Below are 26,513 nucleotides of genomic sequence, written 5' to 3'. Positions count from 1 at the left end.
TTTTTTTCTCCTCTTTGTTAAATATATCCCTCTATTTATTGCTACGGCCTTAAAAATGCACAGTATGTTCAGCTTGATCAAATAGCGCAATGAAGTCCATTGCCCCCCGAGTGCAGGATGTTTTAACACATCAGTGCTGCGTTTGGCTGGTGTTGTAAATGAAGCTGGAACCTTGAAAGGCTCGGGAAGGAAGAAGGCTTTGTATTTTTTTCTTTGGGAGTTTTTGCCTTAGATTCTCGTGTATCGATTCAAATGTATGGACAGCTGTATTTAACCCCAGAAAGGTGTTGGGTTCTTGAAGATTTCTGTGCAGGTGTGAGAAGACACGAGTGTGCGTTTGTACACACAGCCACAAGAATCTGCCCTGGTTTGGGGTATCCTTTTATTGAGGCAAAAGCTGTGACCTTACGAGTGTTTGAGATTCAGGGAGTTATATAGGAGCAAGGTAAAACCACAGGTAGGAATTGCTGAATAATTACCTTTAGACCAACCTGAGCAAGAACCTTCCCAAGAGGGCAAGCTCATTTAATGGTTCCTAAAACTCAATCTTGTGGATGTCAATGGTCATGCTTGATTATTTGCAGCAGTGTTTTATGAAAAAGCAATAAAAATGCATTGGGAGTGTTCAGAGGAAAAAGGGAACAATAAATGGTTTTAGTTTTTCAATTGGGTCCCTTCGGTGTGAACAGGTAGAGGCTGCGTTTCATGCTGCTGTGCCTTAGCTATCTGAAATGTGCATGTGTGTGTGTATCTACCCAAAGCACTGCTGTGCTCTGCTGGCTTATGATCGACAAGAGACCAGCAAGGAGAAGAAAAAAATTCTTATGTTTGTTTTAGAGAGAAAGCAATTACAGTTACGGTTAAAGGATTAACCTGTTTTCCAGTTTCCTGTACACTGTCTGCACGGCCCTTTGGAGAGCCTCACTAACAAGTGCAGAGCTTGGCAAGGGGTATGGAATGTCGTGTTGGACACCCTAGATTATTCCTAATGTTAATTACACTCTCCAGCTTCTTTCCTTGGCCTCTAAAAAACATCCCACAGCAGCAAGTGCTGCCAGAGAGCTCCAGGTGCCTTCTGGCTTCACACTGCAGGCGTCTGTGTGTGTCCCGTATGGATGCAGGTTCTGTGGATGCCATGTTGTCTATAGGTTGGGAACTAGTAGTGCTGCCTGGGAGAACAGCGGGCTGTCCCGCGGGTTGAGGTGTGGGAGGCAGGCAGAGGGGTTTGCTGGATAAAACACTGGCCTCTCGACCTTGGTTCCAGTCCAGCCCGAGATCTGGAAATAAATGAGTTCAGTGCTGACACTTCAATCCCAGCAGACAGAACTTCACACCGAAATGGCCCCGCGTGTAATTTGTCACATTTGGCACCTGCTACTAAGAAAAGAGCAAGAAGCGACCTGGCGCGGAGATGTAATCATCTTTCACCTTCCTGCTAGAGGTGGGAGCGTAATGGGGACAATCCAGAAATTCTTTCAAGCCGGGGCCTCTGAGCCACCTCCAGACATCATTGCTTGTGCACACTCGTTACTTGTAAGGGCTCACCTGCCATTAGGCTTCTGCAGGGCTTTTGAAGTAGATTGGCTAAAAGTCAGCGATGGGATTTTGTTTAGGAGTGCTGTGAAGGGAAGTTGACCTTGAAGGAGTGAATCTGAACTTGTGTGATATTGTGATTTGCTGCTCTCGTTGGAACAGCTCCGTAACTGCAGTGCATTTATTACACCTAATTGCAACTGGCAGCATTTGTGGTGCAGCTAAAGCTGAAGTTTCTGAAAACAAAAGTCGCTATTTGGCCAAAAAGTAAACAGCAGATATAGGTGAATTGTTTGAAAGCCTTGGCAAAAACGAGAGCGCACAGATACTCTTCAGTCCAAGAGATTGGTGGGGGCTGAAGTGATGAGCCAAAAATGCTTCGTAAAGCGCACACATTATTTATTAAATACTGCCATTTCAGCATCAATGGGCGAGTCGCAGAATAGGAGTATCTGCCCAGAGGAGATGATAATTTCAGAGGCAGGGTGTGCTGGGGAGGCCCAGAGGACAGAGTAACTGAAGTTTGGTTTGCTCGGCTCTGCTAACTTCCCTCTTGTGGCCATCGAGCCATAGGACCATGGCATTTCCTTCTGCACAAGCCTGCGTGCTGCCGAGAGAGCGCTGCAAAATAGCAGCTCTGAAGCTGTGGGAAACGGGAATTTTAACCCTTCAGGGAGAGGTGCTGAGCAGATGAGAAGGTAAAACTTACGGGTGCTGAGAGCACCAACCTCTGCTCAGAAGGTACAGCTCAACTCTGCTTGGGGGCACCTGGAGATGTGCTGATGGCAGGGGAGCCCGAACGCATAACCAAGGGCTTTGCCATCGTCTTTTGGGAGGTTTCAGTAGAACTCTGTGTTTGCTGATGTTCCTGTTGTAGGGGGATGGTGGGCTTTTTCTTTCTTCTGAAAGGATGATGGGATGAAAATACGCCACTCAAGAAATGTTCTGTTTGGGTGAGCTGTACACAACACAGCCTGGTTTTAGTGTACGTTATCAGTCAAGATGACTTCCAAATTCCATTGACATAAGAGTGTTTCCAAGGCCAATCGGCTGCATCTGTTGAATTTGCTTCTTGGATTTGTCCAGATGAACTTCCAGGGAGGACAGAAATGAGGGGAAGGAGCCTCATCCTTGTTTATGTTTCTTCCCATCATTTGTGAGTTTGCTGGACAGTGTTTATTCTCTGTGCCTCAGTAGAGTCACTGCTTGCTGCTGCTCTGCTTTATGGCAGCAAAAGAGATCAAGAGAGGTTTCAGATAAGAGATCTGAGAAGGAGGTAGGAATGCGGGCAGTAATGCCATCAGTGCCTTCAGATGCCCTGTTTTTAAAGGGACTGTGCTGTGCTTCTTTGCCTGCCTTCACCTAAGTAACACAGCTTCCCCTAACCCTGTGGAAGTCAGTAAGGTCTATTCCAGAGCACTGGCATTCTAAGAATTAAATATTAGGAGCCGTGTTTGAAGTTCAAAGCCCTCCCTCCTCCTGCTAGCTCTGATTTTCTGCTGCTGTGCTGTTTTCTTTATGCCTGAGCACCTTGCTGACAAGTGCTAATAATAAAATGCCAAGAGAGGGTCCAGTCGGAGTAACCACGCATTAAACATTCTGAACCTGTCCTTTTGCTCATAGATTGTGCATAATTAATAATTAAACGGTTTCAGTTGTAATGGGTTGACCTCCTTGAACTGTTCATTATTCACAAGGCAAAGGCATCACTCAAACTTTTTCCTGTTGCCCTCCGTATGTGCGCAGCGTGGCTGGTTCTTAGCACAGAGCAATTGCAGAGGCTTCTCCTGCAGCCGGTCCCATTGCAGAGATGTTTTGGGGACAGCAGCTGGCCTTGGGATCAAGCTGCTGGGGGATGTAGGAGGCAATGGGTACATTGTTCAGAGTGCAGGTGGGTAAAATAAGGCAGAGCATCGGAGTGCAGCTGGACCATTCCCCACTGATCCATCCAATATGACCATATTGTGTCACACAGACGTGGCAGAGGCTGTAGCTTTGTTTTTATTTCCCCTTTCCCATCCCTTTGAGAGTCAGCCAGTCACAGGCTGGGAAACTTCAGGGTACATATAGGCTGTGCTGCTTCTGTGTGGTTTGGGATGCTTTTGCTCTGTACCGGGTGCATTGTGATTGCTCATGTCCCACAGGCAGCAATAGGAATACTTTCACTGAAATAACTCCTAAGAACAAAATTCTCTCACCTTTCTACTACTCAAATGTTCTTCAGTGGAACCATGGCAAAAATAGAAATGGCACCATTGCTGGTTTCCATGGCTGGCTATCAACTGAAGGGGCGATTTCTGTTGCTGAGGTCATTTAAAAATGAAACACTGGAGGCAGCTCTCCAGCATCTGCCTTTGGAAGCAGCTGAGGTCCATCCGTGCTTTGCTGGTTCAGCTAAAACCAGAGCTTCCTTCTCCTGTCTTACCCTCGCTGTATAGTAAGAATTGGCTCATATTTACAGGAGTGAGATTACTTATTTCTACTGATCTGTTAGCCTTCGGACAGGCTTCCTAGTGAGCATTTTTTTGAGACTGATGTACTGCTGTCCCCAAAGAGTTAGTTGCAATTTGTCCTGCAAATGACTGGCAAATATGCAGGACGTCCAGCCTAAAATCCATGGGCAGACTGTATTAAAGCATCTCCTTTTCCTACTGAGATCCAGTCAGTGTTTATCCCACCATTCACAGTCTGCGCTTGAAAGAAGAGTGGCTTCAGAGCTCTCTTTCAGCCTCTCATCGTGAAGCTTCCCTCTATTACTGGTCCACCATCTCTTGGAAATGGCAGAAATCTCCCACCCGATGGCTGTGCATTGCGCCATGCTCACCCTGGTGCCCCAACATGTGCTGCTTTGCTCTCATTGCACCTACAACCGTGGGACAGTTTGGCTACAAGCTGGACAGGAGCAAACGATGGGTGAGCTCAACCTGCTGGGCAACAGCACTCTGTGCTCCACCACTTGGCTCTGCATTTTCCCTATTAATAAGAGTAATTTTCATGTACAGCTCTTTGAAGTGGAGGAAGTTTAATTGCGCTGTTTGTTTCCCTGCGTTCCTTCCACTCTGGGTGCAAAGCTCCCTATATTGCTGTCATTTTTAAGTTGGGAAACAATAACCTCTTCTTCTCCCGGCCTAAGTTCAAAGGGAATTTGGGCATGTTGTATCAAACGCTGCTCGTGGTTAATAGAACTCTTTGAAAATCGTCAAGCAATTTTGCCTTCTCCTTCTACTCTTCAGTTACTTTTGATTTAATTGTATTTTCCAGCAGTTTCCGATTGTTTGAATTGGAAACAAAGCCTTAATAAGAGTTCTAGTTAATTTTCTGTCTTGTAATTACCGATCTCATTTTTCTGATAATTGGCCACAGCAATTATATGTATATTTACTAATCACATAGGAGGCTCTGCAGTTGTGTCTATCTGCCACCATTGATAATGGCACACACATTGCAGAGGTGCTTTTATCATCTTCTTTTTTCCACTACATCAAAGCTATTTCCTCGCATTCTCAATAATGAATACATGCATGCATTTGACACAGTTGTGTGCTAGAGAAATTGTTTGGCTCCCACCAAATGCTGCACGCTCTGAGTTTCTTGCCTGCAGCGCTGGAAGGTTGTATGTAATGATATATTGCTCATCCAAATGGCCAAAGCACTCCAAAGCACAGTGAGATTAAAATAAGTCATTCCTTTGTTAATTTAAATAGGTGCATGTATCATACTTTGCAGGGTACTTTGTGTAGGGATGTCAGGGAGGAAAAAAGCCGCCGAAAGGTATTTTTAATAGCAAATGAGAATAGATGAGAATGGAGTCATTTGCAGCTGCCTGTTTTATGTGGCTCTCTTGTTCCAACTGTAGGTCTAATGAGATGACACTGTTAAAGTACTCTGCAGTGTAATTTCATTACATCCTGAGCTGTTACACTATAAACACAGTGGAGCTCTCTGTCATTCTTGGAAAAACTCCTAAATTCGTAAAGCCTGTTTCTGTAAATGGGGACGTTGTTTGTTCCCCGTTTGGGTGGGTATTTTTTTGTTCCTTCTGCTCTTCATTTCATTTTCTCCCTTTTCATTCTTTTCCCCTGAATACCGGGTGGTTGGTTTGTTTTTGCTTTTTTTTTCACCAGCCTGGTAAATTTTGCCCGTTTTCCCCTTAAAAATGATTTGATTTAAAAGATGATTTTAAGCTGTGGAGCAGCCTTCCTGTTAGGACAGCCTCTGAAATGAATAAGTGTAAATAAACATGAGTGTAAATAAATAGCGAAAGCGGTGAAAGAAAGAAAGGTCAACACAAGAATAATTTCACAGCTCTTTGTTAATTACAAGACCATTTGTGTGTTACTTAAATAATCATTAATTTCTCATTTACACTTTCCCTACCTTCCTTTTTACCCCGTGGCTATCATTGTCCTTTTTTCACCTCCCCTCAGTGTCTTTCCACATGTTTTTACCCATTGTGTAATACTCATTAGTCGAAATTCAGTGTTTTTATAACACGTTCTCAGAAAGATTTGTACCTTTCTCTCTCCAGTTCTCTGCGTGAAAAGAGATCTTTGTCACTTCCCTTTCCCTTCCCCCTTCCTCCCCCCCCCCCCCCCTTTTTGTCATCGTTGCTATATTGCTCTCCTTCTAAAAAATGCTCTTCTGATGCTGTTCCTTGTTCCAATCCAACCCAGGAGTCGCCCGTCCTTCCAGCCGGGGAGTTCTCGGAGCCATTTGTACACTTCATCACTCAATGGTAAGCTCCGTTTGCAAACATGCCATGCCCTCGATGTAAATGATACATGCCATTAACTCCGCGGCTCGGCGAGACCTTATGGCTTTCCTTGCATCCGCTCCGAGAGGAGAGGGACTTGGGGGCCTTGGGCAGATGGGGCAGCAAAGCTAAGCAAACTGTTTAAATTATGTAAACGTTATTTACACAAAGGGTCGTAAAAGTACTTACGTGGGTTTTCCCCTCTTTAATAAACCCACCCTGATGTGGGTGCAGTGCTGGCAATGGGACCAAAAGATTCACCTGGGGGAAAGGGGCCACGGAGCCCCAGATGTGTCATATCATTATTTAGGGCTTTTTGCGGTATTACGGATAAAATCACCGCGGTGTTTGGAGAGGCAGGCGGCCCTGATTAATTCCTTGGCTTCCCAGTAAGTAATTTTTACTGAGAGTTGTCCTTCAAAACGCACCATTGGGTGTATTTTCTTTCCTTCAAACTGCATCGTTGGTTGAAAACCTCGGAAATGGGAGGAGAACGGGCAAGGAGGGATTTGTGGAGTAAAGAATGCACCTCTGTAGTGTGTGGGGTGACAGCAGGGTCTAAATGACCCTCTGGCCAGTTAGTAGTGACCAGAGGCAGGAGGGTAGGAATCTTAATGGTCAACTCCTACAGAAACAAAGCAAAGGGAAAATCCTTTTATTTTTCTTCCGTATGGCAGAATGAATGAGCTCGAATTCTGCACAGGCACAGTGTGTGGGATGGAGGAGCATCCCTCGCACTGAACGCTCCTTTATGGGGTGCTCACCTGGAAGGGGACATGGGGGGGTGCCACCGAGGGCTGCACAGATGGGGGGACTCCTTTTGGGGTTCTCTCCACTGAAGTAAGCAGGTGGAGCCCTCAACTCCACACCCTCCTGCCTGTCAGGTTCATGGCACATTCACATTCTCTGCTGCCCCAGGGATTTGTGTATGTGTACGTAATGCAAGGCTGAGATGGGATGCCACAAACATAGCAGAAACCAAAGGCAGTCTGATTATCGGTTAATTAAAGTTCCTGAATAATTAAAGGTTGGATAACGTAGGCTTCCTTTTTCCAATCGTTTCAGCTTACAGAGAGAGCTCCTGCAGCACCACTGCTGCGCGTGGGGCTGTGCATCTTTAATTCCTTCCGAGGGTAACGACGGACCTCTTGAAAAAAGAACAGTCCTCATAGAGGCAGGGGGAGGGATAACCCGTGTTCAGATTTCCACAGATGTCAAAGTGAGGCATAACTGATGGTGGCTAATAGCCTGGTTTTCCCCGAGGACGCAGCTACTTTGGGCTGTCAGATTAGAGCTGCTCCCAACCTGCATCGGCGCTCGCTGTTACCTGCATTGCTCCAGTTATTTGTGGGGGATGTTTGGTTATTTCCTTATCTGTCGGGAGGGTGAATCGTGCCTTAACTCCTCCTAAGTGCAACACAGTCCGTCCAGGATTGCTGATCTATTGGCTGTACGGCAGGCAGCTCTTTTCAGGAGGGGGCATTGCTGTTTAAAAATGCACGATGCAAGAAAGAAATTACACTGTGGACTATTTAAGCAATCAATTTCTAATAAGTATTAGAAATGTCAAGTGAGCAGCGCACAGGACTTGATGCCAGTTCCGCCATAAACACTGCTGCTTGGATGTAATCCAATTAGTCAGTAGGCAGCTCCTGATGGTCACCTCTGTGCCATGTTATTGTGTTCCTTCATGCAGCTAAGCACAGTTTTCAATAGCTAATTGCACCTGTTGCACGGAAAACTAGGACTATTTGGATGAGAAACATGATCTTATAAACAGCTTAATGCTGTGTAATGAACTATCACCCTGCAGTGTAATGGAAATGAATGGGAAAAAATTAAGGTAGGAACCCTGGGGTATTGTGTGTTCTCCTGAAGCTGTTGAGGGTTGGAGTTAAATTTCCCACCTGTTTGGATAATATGTTGTGCCGAGCTGTGTAATAATCCACAGCAAAACGAGAATCATCTTCCTGTGCCTTCCCAGCTGATTGCATTGCAGCGATCTTCATATTTACACATGTTCATGGTTACGAGCAGTGCAGGCCATGAAATAGAAGGGAAGCTGTTGTCACTGCGTCTCTTGCTCGAGTAAGTGGGTGCTCAAAGGAACCCGTATGTGTGTAGGGGACTTCAAAGATGTGCAGAGAAAAGAGTTGTGCAGCAGTCAACAGAACACTCAGAGTGGAGAAACACTGACCATGAGAGAGGGGAGGAGGTTGGGTCACGTCTTGGCCATCATTGGGAACTGAGTCTTCTGTCAGCCAAGTGAGGAAATACATGGAGATTCAGGGCACGGTCTGTCTGCATTAAAAGAGGATGGCTTCAGTACTTAAGCAAATGGAATAAATAAACATTTGTTTACGTATGAATGTTTTCTTTTATGATATGTAGCATGAAAAAGCAACCAAAGGAAAGACCAGCACCTGAAGATTTAATGGTAAGTGAAACTGACGATTTTTCTCTGAATGCTTTTTATTGATGTATACAGAGTTTTGGGGTTTTCTTGTTGTTTCATTGCTGCATTTTGTTTAATTATTATTAACATTAATTTTGTGGGGCTTGGGTTATTTTTTGCATTTTTCAGCATGTACAAATATAAACTATTTGGGGCTCGTGAAGCAATTACACCATTACAGAGGGCACACACAGGGTGGAATTCTGATCCCAGTGCACTTAATGGATATTTCGCTGCTCCCTTTGCTGTGGCCAAAGCTGCACTTGTTCGTTGGGCACTCCATACAGAACTTTCACAGGCAGTATCAGTTTCCAGTCCGAACCATTTTGATGCTCAATACGCCGTTCTTTCAGTTTGTGTATGTGGGGATTACAGCTTGATGTAGGTCACGACTTGTCACTATTTGCCAGCCTTAACCTTTCGAAGTCTGAAGATTGAAAATGGGAGATGTGGGCAAAGCAGTGTATTTTTAATGGCGAGCTCCTGTTTTCACTTATATTCACGTGAAATGGGATTAGGTTGGCTACAGCAGGTTGAGTTAATATGTAGCTTTGGTCTTCCCATGGAAGGGCTCTCAGCGCTGGAATCTGAGCTCAGAGACCACTTTCCCTTCCTTGTGACTGTTGTTGTTTCAGGAAGGTGGGGATGGAATGTTTGCAGTACTTTCTGTTGCGGGCAGGAGTTGCAGCCTGCTCTGACTCACATCAGATGGCTCTGATTTTTTGTTGCTCTCTTTATGTGCTGCATTTCCTGTCACTTGGAGATTGGAGTAAAGTCATCTCCATTTGTTTTCTCTGCACTGAGTACGTAGGAATAATTTCAGCAGACTTCAGCAAGATATGGAATGTGTTTGCATCCTTTCCTGTCTTGTTTGCATTCTGCAAACTACAAGGAAAGAGGAAACCCCAGTGTTTCTATTGCAGCCATTCTCTAGTTAAAGGCCAGTCTCCAAAGGTGCCCTGGAGCAGGTAGTGCACAATCCAGGCTAGCCTCAGTTTAGACCCTGGTTAGTAAAGTGTTTAGCTCTGAATTTCATTCTAAGGATATGAACTTCAATAGGTTTACATGTGGAGTAAGGCACCCACTGCAACACATCAGCAGAGCGAGGCCCTGAAGTTTCTCGGAGCCCCTCCACTCCGTGGTGGTGTGCATCTCATACAGAAGGCTTCTGCTGCCTTATTTTGTCTTTTTTATTAACTTTTGATGGTTGGGAAATTCTTGCAGTTAGTCACATCTGAGAAAACTTGGAACAGGTTCCAGAAATGTAGACACATTTACCTTGTACACTATTATGCTATGGCTGGATAGCTTAGCTATTAAAACAACGGAATAGGGTTTCATAAAACCTATATCTGTTTGTAAATGCATGTTTCAGTGATGCAATAGGCCTGCCACTTATAAATAAAACATCTGCAGATCGCACGGACCCCCATAAGTATATATGTATGTTTGTAAGCAATAACACCACTCCAGGGTGTAGAGTCATAAAGATGAGGCCAAAGGGTGAGTGCCTGCAGTACCAGGGAAGTGCACAGATTTATCTTTACAACTACATGCCCTGGAGTGTGCTGGGCCCCTTTTAAGGAGGTGTTTTGTAAAATAATTTTAAAATGATAGCTGCTCAGGAAAAAAACAACAACAAAAAGCCTTCCCACTTGTTAAACAAAATCTTTTGTTTAACACATTTTTTCCCTTATGATGCTTCCTAGTCAATTATAAATGAAGTTGCAGCAGCAAATACTGATGCTGTGAAAGCAGACTGCTGCTGGAAGGAAGGAGTGACCCCTCCGCTGCCTGTGGTGTGGCTGAGCCCCTGCAGCTGCTCTCAGTTCCCTCCTGCAGTGGGATGGGCTCCCGGGGCACGGCATGCTCCTGCAGCCAAAGCAATGGGAGCTCAGTGGTTGCTCTCCAGACAAGTTCTTTGCATTCCTATGCTTAGCTGGCCTTGACAAGGAGCACTTTATTTGTAAATATACATATGTATTTCTGTATCTATATACGGATATCTATAGAAACATGGAATCATTGAGGCTGGAAAAGACCTCTCAGATCATGATTGGCCCATCCCCACCAACACAAGCATATCTGAACGTGCATATTTACATGTTTATATACGTTTCCATGCTTGGTTGGAAAACATGCTTGGTTGGTTGCCAAACCAAAAGCTGTTAAATATCCTCCAAATCCTTAAGTTAAAGACCAAAAGAGTCTTTTTAGTTTCCCCTCCTCCGTTTCCTAAACCTCCCCTTGTAATTCTGATGTATATCTCTGTGTTAACAAGCGGTGGGTAGAGTGATACAGATACTATCAGTGAAATCCTGGAGCTCTCAAGGTCAGCTTACCATTGATTTCAGTGAAAGCAGGACTTTGTGTTGTTCATTGTTTTGATTTAAAGGAAATGTACTGGCAAGGATGAAAGGTGTAACACATGATCATCGTTAGCTTCAGACAAAACAGCAGAGTGCAGGTTTTCTCCCCTATGGACATTAACCGTACTGAAAGTCACTATTTTGTAACCAATTTAGTATAATTAAAGACTGGAAGCAAAATGAAGGGAGCAGAGCATCAATCTTGTTCTGCTCTCCTGATAATCGGTGGATTGTTAAAGGCATTTTAAGAGCTGGCTCACAATACCTGGAGTGCCACATTGGCGACTCCAGTGAAGTTGTAGGGTTGCAGCAGGGATGCATTTAGTCCGCCTGTCGTGTTAGGAAGGGCTCTGTGCACATCGTCATAGAAAACAGGGCCAAAGCCAAGGCTGTATGAAATTCCTGTATAAAGTCAGGTTTCCTGGTACCGTGGATATTCCTGTGGAAGCAAACACCTGATTTCCACAACAGCCGATAGAAATCAACTTCCTATGTCTACACTCAGCCGTACCCATCCACACAGAAGATGCGTAATGCTGGTGTCTCTGTATGCATAATCAGTGATATAATTGTTGTGCAGTGTTTCCAGTTAGCAGACTTCTTCCACAGGAGTACAAATGAGGGAGTTCACCCCGCAGTTGGCAGGTGGTCTGTTCCAGAATGGGGTGATCTTTGGAATTCACTGGTGGTTATTCTGAGCCTTGTTACTCTGCCTGCTCTTGTGTCTCCAATTTCTTCTGAAGAACAGGAAGGCATAGAGTCAATGGAACTCGCTTGTGTTGCAGCATCATAGCATATTCCTGCCCTTCTTCTCTCGCTTTCCTCCATTAGAAGGAAGATCTCAGCAATTCTTTTTAGTTGTTCTGTGAAGTTCCTGTTTCCACGTACGCTGCAGAACTGTCCCCAGGGAAATGTAGCATGCTGGGCAGGGTGCCTGCATTGAGGGTGTGTGATGGGGCAGCACAGGGAAGGTTCCATCTCCCTATGCCGAGCGTATGGGTAGGCATCCGCGCGCTGGTGCAGCTCAGGAAGCCGTAGATCTGACTGCATTTACGGTATTTTTCAGCAGCTTTCCATTCTAAGCTCTATTTAATGGAATCTATGCATAGTAAGTAATCAGGTCAGAGAGAAGCAACATCCCCTGTTTGAGATCAATCGCTGGCTAATACTTTATCTAGGCCACTTTATTATCTCATGCTGATTCCATTCCCATTCTCCTCCTCCTTTGTAGCGTGCACTTCAGCTGTGGTAAAAGTACGTATCGCATACATATTAAAAACATATACCCATTCTATCTGTATGTAAATGTGTGAGACACAGCTGGATATTGCAGGAGTTTGATTTACTAATAGTTATTATCTGTTCTAGCTGTTCAGAGGCAAAGAGAGTTTCAGAAAACAAGCTAGCGCAGAAATTGCCTTTATGATATCACTATCTGCTTTGGTAATTGTTTAAAATCTCTCCTTTAGCTGGAAACTTGGCCTTTTATTTTGCAGATTGTACGTGCTCCTCAGAAAGCCAGCAGATTTGTTGATGTCTCTCGGTTTTTGTTAGTACAGCATTGAACTCTACCGTGCTGCATCTGGCTGTATAAATGAAAGCGATTTGCTTAAAGAAATTGTATTAGAAATACCAGAAGTCAAGCATGTGGAAGTCATTCCTTTATGCTTTCACGTGAATGCATAGAAGTACAGTCAAGATGCTGTTTGGGCTTTTGAAGGGAGGTTTTGGGTGGGGAGAAGCTATGCTTAGTATCATAGTATCATAGTATTGTGCGAGTTGGAAGGGACCTTAGAGATCATCGAGTCCAACTCCCGGGTTTCGAGCCCCCTGTGTAGCGAAGCGGCACTTCTACCCCTGCGCCACAGGGGGGGGATTCGAACCTGGGCCCAAGGCCAAGGATCCAGCCAGCATCCACCTTGAATTCCTCTTGCACCAATCTTCTCATTTTTGTTTAGGTCTCCAAACCTGCATCACGGCTTCTGGCTTTTCTCCTTTTAAAAATGTAGATTATCGACGCTTCTTATGTTGGTGTTCTATCAGTTCAGCATTGAGTGATAGGTTGTACCTCCTCTGCCTCAGAAAAGCTATTGTGTTGAAACTAGTTGGTTGGTTGGCTGGCTGGTTGGCTAACTGGCTGGTTGGCTGCTGCCTCATGCAGTGCTGAAGTTCCCTGTCCCTGTGCCTTCAGCGATGCTTCTTTACACTTCAGGAGTGGCATTTAGGTCTTAGAAGCTACAGTAGGCATTTTTTCAGGTAGATGCGTGTTTTTATATTTAAACATGTCAGTTTTTTTCTTAAACCTAAGATATATAGATTTTCAAAAATGGGCTCTGTCCGGATGTTCCCTTATCCATAACAAATGTAGGAAATTGGAGATGAGAAGCTTTTAAGCAGCAATATTTTAAGTGGTGCTATTTACTAGGGTCTGGCCAGTAGCATTGCTTGCCAGGTAGAGCTAAACCTGTGTGCAGCTTGTTGTGTTAGCCTATTGTGAGCAGCTGGTAGGAAATACTTTGTGCTTTCAGCAAGCAAGCAAAAGATCAGCATAATCCTACCTGAATCTTCACGTAAGCCTTCAGAGTAAAGCCAATAATATCCTGCCACTTGTGTTTCCAACAGAGGGTTTTCCCCAGCAGCTAATTTGGCATTGCGGTGGTGGCATCACTGAGTAGCTGAGGTTGCTGAACAGATTGAGGTTTTTGTGACCTTAACTTCTGAGAGGGAGCAGAGGGCTGTCTGCGCTTGGCTTTTCATAGAGGCATTTGGTAAATCTTTTGAAGGCAGCTTACAGATAAATGTTTTCTGTCACAGTCTGTCTGGATGTTTTTGTGTCATTCTTGGATCACACTGAGCCCAGAATTTTCACTCTTTAGCTGCTTGCAAACATTTGTTTTCCTGAGCCAGTGCAGGATCACCCATCAGAGGTGATTTGCCCAGAGAAGAATTGTCAGTTCTTGCACCTGTGATGGATAGCTTTGTTTGCAAACATTCAGGCTCTCCTCTGTCGCAGTGATCCCAGTTCATTCACCCCATGACAGGGAGAAATTCTGACAGACACTGAAACATGTGCCAGATGGGAAGGAGAGGGCTCTTCTCTGATTTCCTAAGGAAACAAGCGTGAAGCCAGGTACTTCAGCTGCTGTAAACATGATTAATATTAAACTGCATCTTCAGTCGACCAATTCAGACAAATGGTGGAGAAGTCCTGGATGAAATCCTGGCTAAGCCGGAGTCAGTGAAGATTTTATATTGACTTCACTGATGCTGGAATTTCAGTGGGACTCAGGGTGTTCCTGTTTCTGTGTCTTGTCATCCTTCTTGGTCAGGATAGCTTAAGCTGAAGGAAAAATAGATGTGTTATTTCAGGTGGCTGCACTGCTCAACCTATTCCCCTCTGCTGAAATAGAGGAAGGTGGATTATGGATCTTCTGCTCTTTCTTTTTCCGTCTTTCTCCACCGTTTCTGTCCTTAGGGATGTGATTTGCTCTTCTTTGTCACTTGAGAAATCAGCTATTGAAATGGAGAAATACGTTCTAACGGTGTCACTAAATCCAGCAACTACAGCAGACTAAGATGGTGACAAGGTTAACTTCTGAGCAATAGGGTTTTAAGGTGTTACATTCATTCTCTGTCTTCTGCAGTCCCACTGCTCAACATGCCACTGACTTTGTACAGAAAATGTGAAAGTCTTTCTCTTACTAACATGCCCTAAAGCTGCACGACAAAGTGGCATTTTCCGGTGAGATGTGAAAAAGGGAACTTGAGCTGACGTGAAGAAGCATTGAAATTGTAAGGGAACGGGACAAAGGCAAATTGGCAACAGCTTCGAGTGATGCAGCTCAGATGATAGTTAATATTTTTGGTGACTTGAGTCTCCTGGGCTTTGCAGTTTAATTTGAGCAAATGTTTCATTTGGCACTTCTGGTGCTTCTGTATTTCTCCAGACACTCAGGCAAATATTTACATCTCACTCATCTTGGTAGCACAATTGCAAGTCTTTCAGTTAAATATCTTGAGACGCTGTGCTTTTGTGTTACTGATACTTCTGTCTCTGTTCCCTTGCCTACGTATTGGCTGGACTAGATGATCTGGGTGGTCTTTCCAGCCCTTACGATTCTATGATATTTATTAAAAATAAATAGATCTGTGAATAATTCCAAAGCGAAGCATATTTATGATGTTAAGAGCACCGTCCTTTCCTTTTGTTCCAAATTCATCGCAGAATGTGCTGTAATGGGCAGTTCTGGAAATCTCTATGCAGTATTTATTTGTGTAATAAAACTGGAATCTTCCATTGATTCGAAGCCACCGGGTGCATTCAAATTGCTGGCGTTTGTATGGTGCCAGCAGCGGTGGGCTGCAGCTCCTCAGGACTATCCTGCAGTATTAAATAAGAGCAGTAATTGCCTATGAATGAGGAGAGCACGGAGCAGGGGTACAGATAGGGCTTCCTCTGACCTGTGCGCATTGTGCTACAAATCCCTTAATCAGATTTGTGCCGGTTGATTCTTGCATCCACAGAAATTCAGCTGGAGGATCAGGGCCTGAAGTAGTAAAAAATCAATTAATACGACTTTCTAATTTGTGCGGTCGACAAAAATGCATATAAATAGGGGACATTTTTCTACTTAAGAGGGCCGCACTGAAAGATTTTTAATTGGATTTTCATTGTGATTGACAGCACTCGATTATGACAGTAACTTTATTTGGCTGGACTGTTAGAGCCCTCTTGTTGGGATTTCTTCCATCAAAGCTCCTTTTCATCCGCTGAATTCCCGGCGGAGCTGCGGTGGCTGTGAAAGAGCCTTTTAGCACCTTTGTTGCAGCCATCCCTGGTGATGATTGGGCCCAGCTGGTAGCAGAGAGGAAAATGTCCCTCTCACAAAGAGGTTGCATCTCCAGTCCCCACGGCTTCGATAATTTTAAGAGCCCCAGAAACCTGTTGAGGATTAGAAGTAGCTTTAGATGTGAAATGAGTGTTAAGTATTAGTAATCGGGAGATTAGGGCCCCGGGGACAATGGGAGATAAACAACTGCAATTAAGGCAAATCTGCCAGAGTAAACAAAATTTAGCAGAAACAGATGCCCTAACCATTTTGGGGGATTGATTGGAGGGCACCGAGGAATCGATTTTTGTCTTGTTTACACTTCCAAACCCCTGCGATAAACCGGGAGGCTAAATATTTCATACCGCCTGATTTTAGTTAATTTTTTTCCAGCTCCTCACAGTGGGTCTGCGCTCGTCTAACAGTGACCAGGCCTGAGTTTATTCCGCGTTCACAGGGAGCAGCTAATTGTCTATGAAGGGCCCCTGTGTTTAAATGGGCTTGACAGGAATTTAAATTTCGTTTCAATCAACCTCCGCGCTCGCAGCCTGCTCCACTTTCTAATTTTTAAATTAAAGATGGTTTTTGAAGCCGCGGCCTCTCCTCTGCCTGTGGCTGCCGCAGAGCGGCAATGCGGCGCCTTATGGAGGCCGCAGCAGCGGAGCACGACGGGCACGGCCCCGAGATGCACCCCATCCCAGCGGTGTGGGCTGCTCAACAAGGGCAGAGCCTGGGGAGGGGGAAGGTCTGGTGGGAATATGGGCACACCGTCATGGTGGCCGTGGTCCTCGTGCCAGACTCGAAGGGTTTCCCTTCCTCCCAGGCCAACTGGTGGTGGTGTGCTTTGTGCTCTCCATGTTTTCCATAGGGCTCTATGGCTGTGACACAGCACGGCCCGACGGTATCTGTGTGCTTCTGAGTTCAGCGCCTGTTCCGTTTCATCTGTCAGCCAACATCGGGGTGTTTCTTTGCACAGGGTGGCGTTCAGCCGTGTGATGGGATGCGATCACAGAGTGCTTCTAAAACCAACCTCATGGCATCTTCCACCACAAGGTTGAAAACACTGAGGATGCTGTTTGAATTCTGTCCATCTAACTAATTTTCTGTGTTGGTAGAAACCATTTACTCAGAGCTGTTTTTTCCTTCCTTTTCTTCCTCTCTGGGAAATGTGTTGGAAGGAAATACTTCTTCCTCAGTTTTTGGTGTTTGACTCGCTCTGCTCGCTAGCCATGAGCGTAGTGTGCTTGCAGGGAGCCGTGAGTTGGAGCACACTGCTCAGTAGGCGTCTGTATCAGTATTAGTTCAGTTCAGGTGTGCATTCTTGGTCTGAATCTCCAGACCTTTCAGAGCTGCCAACCACACCTTCATTGCCATCACGGACAGCTCTCAAAGCTGAGGAATCAGATCGGTTTCAAACAGAACCAAAGCAGAGGATGTGCTCCAGGCATGCAACCTCGTGCTCTGGCTACAGGCGGGTGCTGCATCTGCACAGCAGACCAGAGCTGGTCAAAAGCAAAAGCTCCTCCATCCCCAAAACGCTGCACCAACCATTTCACTCTGCAGATCTGCTTCTGCTGTCGACAGCTTGCTAATGTTGACATAGTCTATCAGCCTTGGGCCACTCTCTCTGTTCCTCTTTTGCAGCTCTTCTTAACCTCGACAACACTTGCAGAAGCACTCTCCAATTATACTTTGGTTGCCTTTGTTGTTTTTTTTTTTCCCAGGAGTCATCATGTAAAATACCTTTGCTAGGAGTGAGCTTGTTGTGTTAGCTGAGCACCACGAGGCATGCCAAGCACCGTTATCGGCTCCACGGCAAATGGCCAAAAAGCAGAGCTGCTGTGGGAAGAACGATCTACAGATGGGCGAATGGATTCCACTGTGCCACGGCCAAAACCAAAGCTCTATGTAAATTTTAGGCCGGTATGCACCACAGAGAGAGCATAGCACAAATCAGACCCACCCTGCACACGGTGTGGAGGAGCTGAGTTGCATGCAGTCAGGTCTGTGCTACGGATGCCGGGTGAGCTCCACTGGTTCTTGCTGAGCAGAGCTGCAAAACAAATGTTCTCTTGACTCTGAGTCTGGACACAGGGGTCAGGTTTATGGGGACTGCCTGGAGGGCTATGGCTGATGGCCAGAGCTTCAGAGGAAGGTGGAAAAATGGGCTTTAATCATCATGGAGGATGTGCGTTACCATTTGGAAATGGAAATTCGGGTGTGCTGTGCAGGCAGCTCCTCTGTAGGTACAGGTTTTAGGTTTAAGCAGTTCTTCTTGGTCTCTCTGTGGTGCCTGATACGTTTTCTATCACTATCTTATATATCATTGGAGGGATAAAACCATTGGCGTGCTAATCTAGACAGCCATGGTTCTACCACTGACCTAGGCTAATCTGCCTTTGCAATTTCAAGAAGTATGTTTGACTCCTCTGAAAGTAACCTTAAATTGTAGTCTTGTAAGAATTCCAGAGCTGTATCCTTCACTCCTTCTCCTAATGAGGTTATGACCAAATGCTCATTATAATTGCTTTAGACTCCTTTTAATTTTCAAGCTTATTAATCATAAGAAGAGTTATTTAAAATTGCATAAATTAATCTTAGATTAAAAGCCCATCAAAGCCTCGAAACAATTAAGAATAAGTAGGATTTCCCTGGGGCAGCAAGTTTTATTTTAATAGTGTAGTCAGGTGGATATCAGAACACTGAAGTATGGTAGTGATTAATGTATGCAAAATTTAAATGAGAGTTTTTAAATGGCAAATCTAAATCACATATTGACCTAACTGTAGGCTTTAACTGCACTGTCTGTCATATATTTAAACTGTTTAGTAATCAGCATTTTAATTACAGTGTATGTTCGGGAGGCCACGCAACAAACAGAACTCCCCACTCCGACACTTTTAGCAGGCTGAGGCTGTGCTGCGACTGCTCAGCATAAGGGATGAGGGAAGAGCTTGGAGGAGATAACAGTACCTGACCCTCTTTGCTGCCCCTGCTGTTCTCTGTGCAAACAGGCAGAAGCTGCAGGTGGTATCCCTGCAGGGTGGGAGATGTGGAGCAAACTTTATCTTCTGGGTGTTTCTGTTTGGTGACCCTGGGGTCTCTCTGCCACCCCGAGCTCTGCAGACCTGAGGACGTGTGTCTTTGGCTCTCACTGTGGGGGATTTCAGTCTAACACCAGCTGAGAACAGGCTTGTGGAGGTGCTGGGATCTTCATCAAGCGCAGTGAGAGGTCATCCTTGCCCTGAATAGTTGATGATTTGAATGAGAGGAGAGATCTGGGCTGCGAAACGCTTGGTACCACATCAAACACAGCTGTGCAAGTACATAAGAACAGCTAAACTTGCTGTCATTTGGCACATGCAGTCCCGTCACTGCAGGAATAGCACAGGAGAGGCAAGGAGCTGTCATTTCTGGGGAACTGTCTACTAAGGGAACGGTTGACCTTGCTGGAACTTGGGAAACTCAGACATGTTTTCCTGACTCCCAGCCACTGCTTTCACAAGCACCCGTCCTGTTCCCTAAGGGGGGGTCACCCATCATGGCCAGGACATGTGCTGACATTGCAAAAGTACAGCAAGGGATGTAACAGGCGGATCACAAATAGTGTCTTACAGGGTCTTTCCACCCATGCATACATCCCGTGTCTCCACGGGTCAGTTTGAAGCCCTCTGATTTTTGTGCCCTGCTCAAACCTTAGAGGTGAGCGATGGAGGGAAGGCGGCTGTGCGGAGCAGCCTGGGGAGGGTTTCTGACACCACTGTGCCTGAGAATTAACAATATTCTGGGAGTCAGCAGCAGAGTATTGGCCTGAGGATTCCTCGCTGCTATTCCTGGCTGTGGGAGCAGAAATCGGCCTCGTGGAGAGCTAGCACAGATAATTAGAGCAGCGTCTAGTTTGGCTTGTCCTTGGGGGCAGAAGCTCTAGATGTGAAATTCTGCTCTGCTGGAGAAGGTGGCGGAGCAATGACATCCTGCATGTGCTGAGGACAGCAGAGGTGGGAGCACAGGTTGGTGTGAGGTGCTTTGTGTTACTCGAGTGCTTTGTCTCTCCATGTGTCCTGGGAAGGAGCTCCAGAGCTGGGGTTTGTGTTGGTTGTTTTGGAGGTTTGACTTGTGTTCCCATTAAACGTGTGAATGAGCAGAATTTCCTCTCGATCACATGCCCTCAGTTAATTGCAAACAGCGTACAAACAGTGGTAGCAATGGGAGAAGGAGCTGGGGTGATAACTGTGGTGCACTCTTTGCAGCCGAGTTCTTGTTTTCCAAACCTGCAGGGCTTGCACTCCGTCAGACAGCCAGGGATGAGTTGTTCCTTGGATTTAACACTGCACTGTGACGGTCTGACCATCCCAGCTGCCTTGGGAGCAGAAGCAGTGCTGTGTTTGGGTCATGTTTAACAGTGCGTTGTTGGGGATGAGAGGATGGCAGGAAGGGCAGAGGTGTCCAGGTTCCATTTTATTCTTGAAAGACACCCCAGTTCCTGTGCTGTGTGCAGAAATATACCCTGTGTTGAGGCATCTGATGCACTGCAAGAGACACCCAGTGCTGCAAAGCAGTGCCATGCTGTTCCTAATATTGCCTAATAAACTGCTGCATTGTCTTCTCCCTCCCCCTTGTAAAATGGCATCCGAGTCGCATGTTAAGCAGAGAGTGAGCTTCCCTTAAAGCAGCCTGTAGCCATCAGTAATATTTATTTTCTCTATTTGTTTTAAGCCTGTGAAGACTGTGGTTTCCTCCATACTGTCCTGATGGAGCCCTGACCAGCAAGCGTGCAGTGCCCCTAGCCCTAATGTGCCATTAATGATAGGTTAATGTACAGTATAATGTTTTTTGGACTATGGGTTCATTACACTTCTGAGTGCAAGGTCCTTCTGCAGAGCGCCCAAGGTCCCATTGCATTATATCATGCAATAAAAATACCCTTTTCATATCACACGCTAATAAACTGTATTTGAAATGCTGTCTGAGGGCACTGCCATCGTCTCGATAGTCCGTGTCTGCAACAGTTGGGATCTTTTTATTGTGTCTGTGTGTGTGTGTGATGCCCAATTCAGTTTTCTAAAGGAAATGCGTAAATTGTCGGTGCTTCTTTGTAATAAAAGGGGCACAGTCCTTTCACTGCACAGTCTGGGGGGGGTCCTTTAAAAGAGGGCACTAAGAGGATTGCGCTGTGTGCTTTGTGCTTAGGAAGTCCTCTGGGATGGCTGGAGGGCCGTGGCGATGTGCCCATCCTTTTGCCATCCAAACACGTCGTGTAGCAGAGGAGCCGCGCTTTGGGAGCACCAAGGGTGGCTTAAACCACAGAACTTTTCCCCTTGAATAATGGCCATTTAATTGACTGGGCTAAATGATTGATGGTGCGTGGGCAACGGGTTGGAATTACCAGGGCTGTGTGCTCAGGGGGGCACTGCCCTTTTAATTTCATGTCAGATATTTAAATCCTTTCTCTCCCCCTTTGCGCGGCGCTTCCCTTGGAAAGAGTTAACCTGTCTGGTGGGACACTGCAGCGCGGGGAACGTACCCTTTATCAAAGGAACGAGATGAGACAAGTTCATTTAAAAAGGCTGGTTTGTCATTGTTTATCTAATTTTCAGCGTTGACACACAAAATTAAGCGGGCTGACACTCACTGCAGCCCCGTCCTGCCTGACCTTTCCTGCTCCTTTGCTTCCCCTCCCACAGCAGTGGCTGCACGCCATGCCAGACTCCAGCCAGGGTTGGGGGGGTGATGGCATGCTGGGGGCTTTTCAGTGTGTTTTCTTCTGCATGGGTCTCCTGGCTGTGCTGATTGCCATGTGGGTTCAGTGCTGAGGGTTTATAGAATCGTAGGATAGGTTGGGTGGGAGACCTCCATGATCATCTTGTTCTGACCACCCTGCTTCAAATGGGCATTTGTGTAAAGTGTGGGGAGAGGACTGAGCACAAGCACGGTGTGCCAATAAAAACGTGCTGATCATTTCAGGTTGGATGTTAGGAAAAATGTGTTCTCAGAAAGAGCAGTGCTGCAACAGCACGGCTGCCCAGAGAGTGGTGGGTCCCCATCCCTGGGGCTGCTCCAGAACCACAGAGACACTCGGGGACATGGTGAGTGGGGTTGGGTTGGGCTTGGTGTTCTGAGAGGTCATTTCCAACCTTAGTGATTCTGTGATGCAATGAAATGTTGCTGCAAATGGGCCTAGGGCAGGTCTGATGGGCTGATGCATTGTCCACAGTTCTGTACTGCTCTTTGTGTGCATTTGTTGCAGCTGTGACTGCAGCAGCAAGGTGCTGCTGAGCGAGGCTGGGTATCAGGAGCAGCACTGGTATGAGTCTGTGCATGGACCTGGTGCACCCTCCCAGAGCTCAGTGCCTGACCTGAGCTCACTGGGGGGCTGCACACCAGTACAGGTCCCACTGGCAATATAGTCTGTGGAAATTCCTTTCTGGAGCAGTGGAAGATGAGAGAAACTCAAACAGTGGTTTCAAATTAAACTTATTTCTAGGAAGAAAAGTGTGTAAAACGTGGGGTTTTCCATGGAGTAACCCCACAAAACAAAGCAGAGGGTGTGAGCAGCACGGCTCGCTGACATCTTAAACTCTTCATAGTCTGCATTCTTCCCCTGTGTGTTGGGAGTAGCTGAACTGCATGGATATACCAGGCGTGAGATGCCTTCCTCTGCAGGGAGTCTCTCCATCGTAAAGGAGATTCATTGGAGAAGCGGACTGTCTTTAATAGCTTTTTTTTAATTGCCCCAATGCATCTGCTCTTCCTTGTCTGTGGGCTCCGTTGTTTCTCCTTAGTTCTCGTTGGTGTCCTTGGCTGCTTTTTTGTTTAAGAGGCCAGACGGGTACCTCTAGGCTGTGTTGCTTAGAATAAGCCTTTACTTTACTATGCACTTTTGCACCCACCATACCACGGTGTTGTGCAAAACACACTCACGCTGATTCTTTCAGCACTCAGCGAGGCAGCAGAAGCCACGTATTCCCTTTTTGTCCATATGCTGGGGGAGATTCTGCAGCTTTGTGAAGGTCACACTGGAAAGTACGTGGAATATCTGCAGGATCCTGTCCCTGGGGGCAGGTTGTGCTCCCTCCAAATGGTTTCCCTTCTCAGGGGACAGCAGTATTTCGCAATGCATTTGTTTACTAAACCCATAGGGTGCATGCAGGAAAGGGTAAAAAATAAGTTGTGGCCTTTCTGTAGCATTGTTCCTGATGTTAGACATTCAGGACCAAAGCTAAAGATTTCTGATAGCCAGGTGTTGGGAGGGAAGAGACGTTGTCCATATGCTCAGTGCCGCGAGCATCTGTGTACTCAAATGCATCATTTTAAGCTCATCCATCTTCTGCTGTAGCATCGAGCTGGCTGCTGCCATCGTCAGACTCTCAGATGGGCTGTGGTACCCGTGGGAGTGCTCCTCGGTGGCCATTTCCCAAGCAGAGCTCACGTGTGTCCACATGGGTGCAAAATTCAAAGCTCTGACAAATGTGAAGTTGTTCTCTGCAGTCCAGAATGGCTGAAAGGAACCGATTTGCTTCCCCAAAAATAATAATAAAAGATTGAATACTGGGGGGAGAAAATACCCATTTCTGGAGCAGTTACAAGGAGCAAATTTAGAAAGATCGATGGCGGTGGCAGAGAGCGATGCTCAGTTCCAGAGGCCTGAGATAAAGGTCAGGGTTTGTGGCTTGAGCCTGGTGGGAAGCACTGACTATCTGAGCATGGAGAGCGAGTTCCTGGAGCTGACTTTGCTTTTGGAAGCTCTTGCATCTCCATGTTTGTTCTGTGCAGCATTGTGGGAATGAGTTCCTGAAGGTGAAGGGAACAACTGGCTCCCAGCAGTCACTGCATTCACCTTTATGTGTTGGTTAGCAAGGAAGGTCTTGCATCTTACTGTGCTATTTCTCCATTCACACAGTGGAGGAGTCCCATTTGTACCACTGGAATGGTACAGGAGAGGCTGTGATGTGAGAATAGTTAAAGGCCAAGTGACACACCAGCCCTGCTTGCGTGCAGGGATTGCACAGAGCAATCCTGGTGTCCTTCTGCAAGGCACTGAGCCCTGCAGCACCTCCTCTAACCCAAGCAGCTCTGGGCCAGGGCTCCAGAGAGCTGAGATGGAGGAAGGATTTGGGCTGGGCTCTGCTGTTTTGTGTGTGTGCTGAGGTCACACCTTGTGCGTTGCCCGTTCCTTGCACTGCCTTTGCCCAAAGCCCATGGAAAGGCATCCCATGAATGCAGCCATCCCAGAGGGTTGAAACATCTCGCACTTCCTCCCTCCATGGTGTAGATCATGACATATTTTATTCCTGCAGCTCTTCTGTTCTCTGTCCCTGGACTGCAGGGCGTTTTACTGCTTTGTGCTGGCACTGTGAGGATTTATGGTGCTGTGTTCAGCCCGGTGCTGCCTCATGGCTCCACTCAGTGCCATCCTGCCCTGCTGACCCCAGCATCACAGGCACGGTGTGCCCTGCACTGCAGTGCCAGCACTGCATCATTGTCCCAGAGGGTCCTTACATCAACACTGGTTACTTTAAGGCACTGTTTGCAAGAGCTATGAAGTTTAGTGTTGCAAAAACCGAGCTGCTTTTGAGTGATTTGGAGGAGAGGTTTTCATCATCTGTGATGGTTTCTCCTGGCGATTGCTTTCTTTCAGCCATTTATGTAATTGCGGTACTTGGTTTCCTGTGGATTTTTATACTTCATTTGAGATTCATCCGAAGATGGCATGTTCCCATCTCTAGGAATGGGGCCAGATTGAGCTGCCTAAGCTGGCTGCCGAAACCGCACGCTGAATTCCTGTTCCGATTTTCTGAGGTGTCTCAGCCTGTAACAGCCCTACCATTCCATGGGGCAGCGTGTTGCACGGCCATCCTTCTTTCCATCGTACATCAGTTCCCACTGTGGCTTCTCTTGAAGGCCCATTGGGGTTACGTATAGGTGAGATTTCCGTTTCTTTGACAAGTGATGTCTCCAAAGGCCACATCCAGCTCATGTGTGCCTCCACTGCAGGCTGCACCCAGTCCTGCTGCAGCTGCAGTGTAACACTTGAGGGATGTGGCACCTTCTGTGTGATTCAGACAACCCTGAGAGCGAAGGGTGCACACAGGGTACAGTGTGGGGTTTGTACTGACTCATGTCAAGGGTGCAAATGTATGTGAACGTGGCCTTGCTATGTGTGTGTTCATGGTGGCATGATTCAGGCTCTACTCTGCAGGGGAAGCAATTTGGAGTGTGACCCAGTTGGACAATTTCCTTTGGACAGAGGGTTCAGTCGGATGACGTTGGGTTGGATGGGATTGGGTTAGGTTGGATTATGTTGGATTATGTTGGGTTACATTGGGTTTTGTAGGATTGGGTTGGGTTGGGTGGTGTTGGGTTGGGTTTTGTTGGGTTGTATGATGTTGGATTGGGATGTGTTGGGTTGGGTTGTGATGTTATGTTGAGGAGCTGTTTGTGGACCTTTACAAACCTGTGGGTCAGTGGCCTCAGTGAAGAGTTTTGTGTCCCCCCAACCTCCTCCTTTCTATTTAAATGGTGAACATGGATAATATGCAACCAACTGAAAGTTCACTGATTGGAATCCCTTTTTCATTGCAACCACAGAATGTTCCAGTGAGTTTCTTCTAAAACACAAATGAGATAAACTCTCTCAGTTCCTGCAGGGAGAGCTGTGTCTGTTGGCTAACCCTTCCTGTCCCATTTGCAGGGCCACCCCTTCATCGTGCAGTACGACGACGGCCATGCAGAGGTGGTGTCCATGTGGGTGTGCAGGACGTTGGAGGAGCGGCGCTCAGCCCAGGGCGCACCGTGAGCTGCTGGGTCGTGGGACAGAGCTTTGGGCTCCCACCCATCTGGGTCATATTGTGCTAAAAATCAACCAAATCTTTTGGGATGTTTGTTGTTACCTTCCTCCCTCCCACGCAGACACGTTAAGGAATTCCCTTCACACGTTTCTCTCGTTTAACGTCCTCAAATTAATCTTCAGTTAAACTGTACACAGCCTTAAAGCGAGTATTTTATATCTCTATTTTTGTGTTATTGAATGTATTGTATATTTCGTGGCTCCAGAGTATTTTTGAACTGTTAGTTTTGCTATTGTACAGCTGACCAGCAGACTGTTCTGAGGGCTGGAGGAGGAGCTGTTGGCTGCCTGGGGAGTGTGGACATCCACGAATGCCTGTTTGAAATGGGTTTGGGATTTGTAAGGAAAAAAAAGAAGAAGAGGAAGGAAGAGTGTGGAGTTTCTTGTCATGGGAAGACAAGATTGCCCCTCTGCAATACAAGCATTCCAGGGGCATTGGCTGTGGTGTCCTTGGATGGCAAGTGGTGTCACAGTGCTGCTGCCATACCAGGGTGCATCCCATTGCAGGGACAGAGCCTGTGCTGAGGGACAGTGCTGCAGTGCTGCTTGCCCTCAGGCTGTGGGTTGCACTGATAGTCACAGTTTGTGGCTCCCTCCTCTCTGCCTCCCTCGCTCATCTCCCCATGGCTGGGAGCACACAGCAGCCCCTTGCACACAGCAGCAGTGCCACTGACATGGGGCATGGTGTGAGACAGGGGGAAGCGCTGCACCAAGGTGTCCCTGCCCC

General features: G+C 46.4%; 1 protein-coding gene across 1 annotated transcript in view; it reads left to right on the top strand.

Annotated features, from left to right (window-relative positions):
• MAP2K5 (mitogen-activated protein kinase kinase 5) overlaps positions 1–25,951 on the top strand; it is a 108,687-nt gene extending 82,736 nt beyond the window's left edge. Inside the window, exons 20-22 of the mRNA XM_072345419.1 lie at positions 6,207–6,268; positions 8,678–8,723; positions 25,631–25,951. Of these exons, the coding sequence (XP_072201520.1) occupies positions 6,207–6,268; positions 8,678–8,723; positions 25,631–25,735 (213 nt within the window). The 3' untranslated portion in view covers positions 25,736–25,951. The remainder of the gene's footprint in view (positions 1–6,206; positions 6,269–8,677; positions 8,724–25,630) is intronic.
• The last annotated feature ends 562 nt before the right edge of the window (positions 25,952–26,513 follow it).

The sequence above is a fragment of the Excalfactoria chinensis genome, chromosome 10 (genome assembly GCF_039878825.1).
Source record: "Excalfactoria chinensis isolate bCotChi1 chromosome 10, bCotChi1.hap2, whole genome shotgun sequence".
Classification (NCBI taxonomy): Eukaryota; Metazoa; Chordata; class Aves; order Galliformes; family Phasianidae; genus Excalfactoria; species Excalfactoria chinensis.
This window is presented reverse-complemented; position numbering and strand designations above follow the sequence as displayed.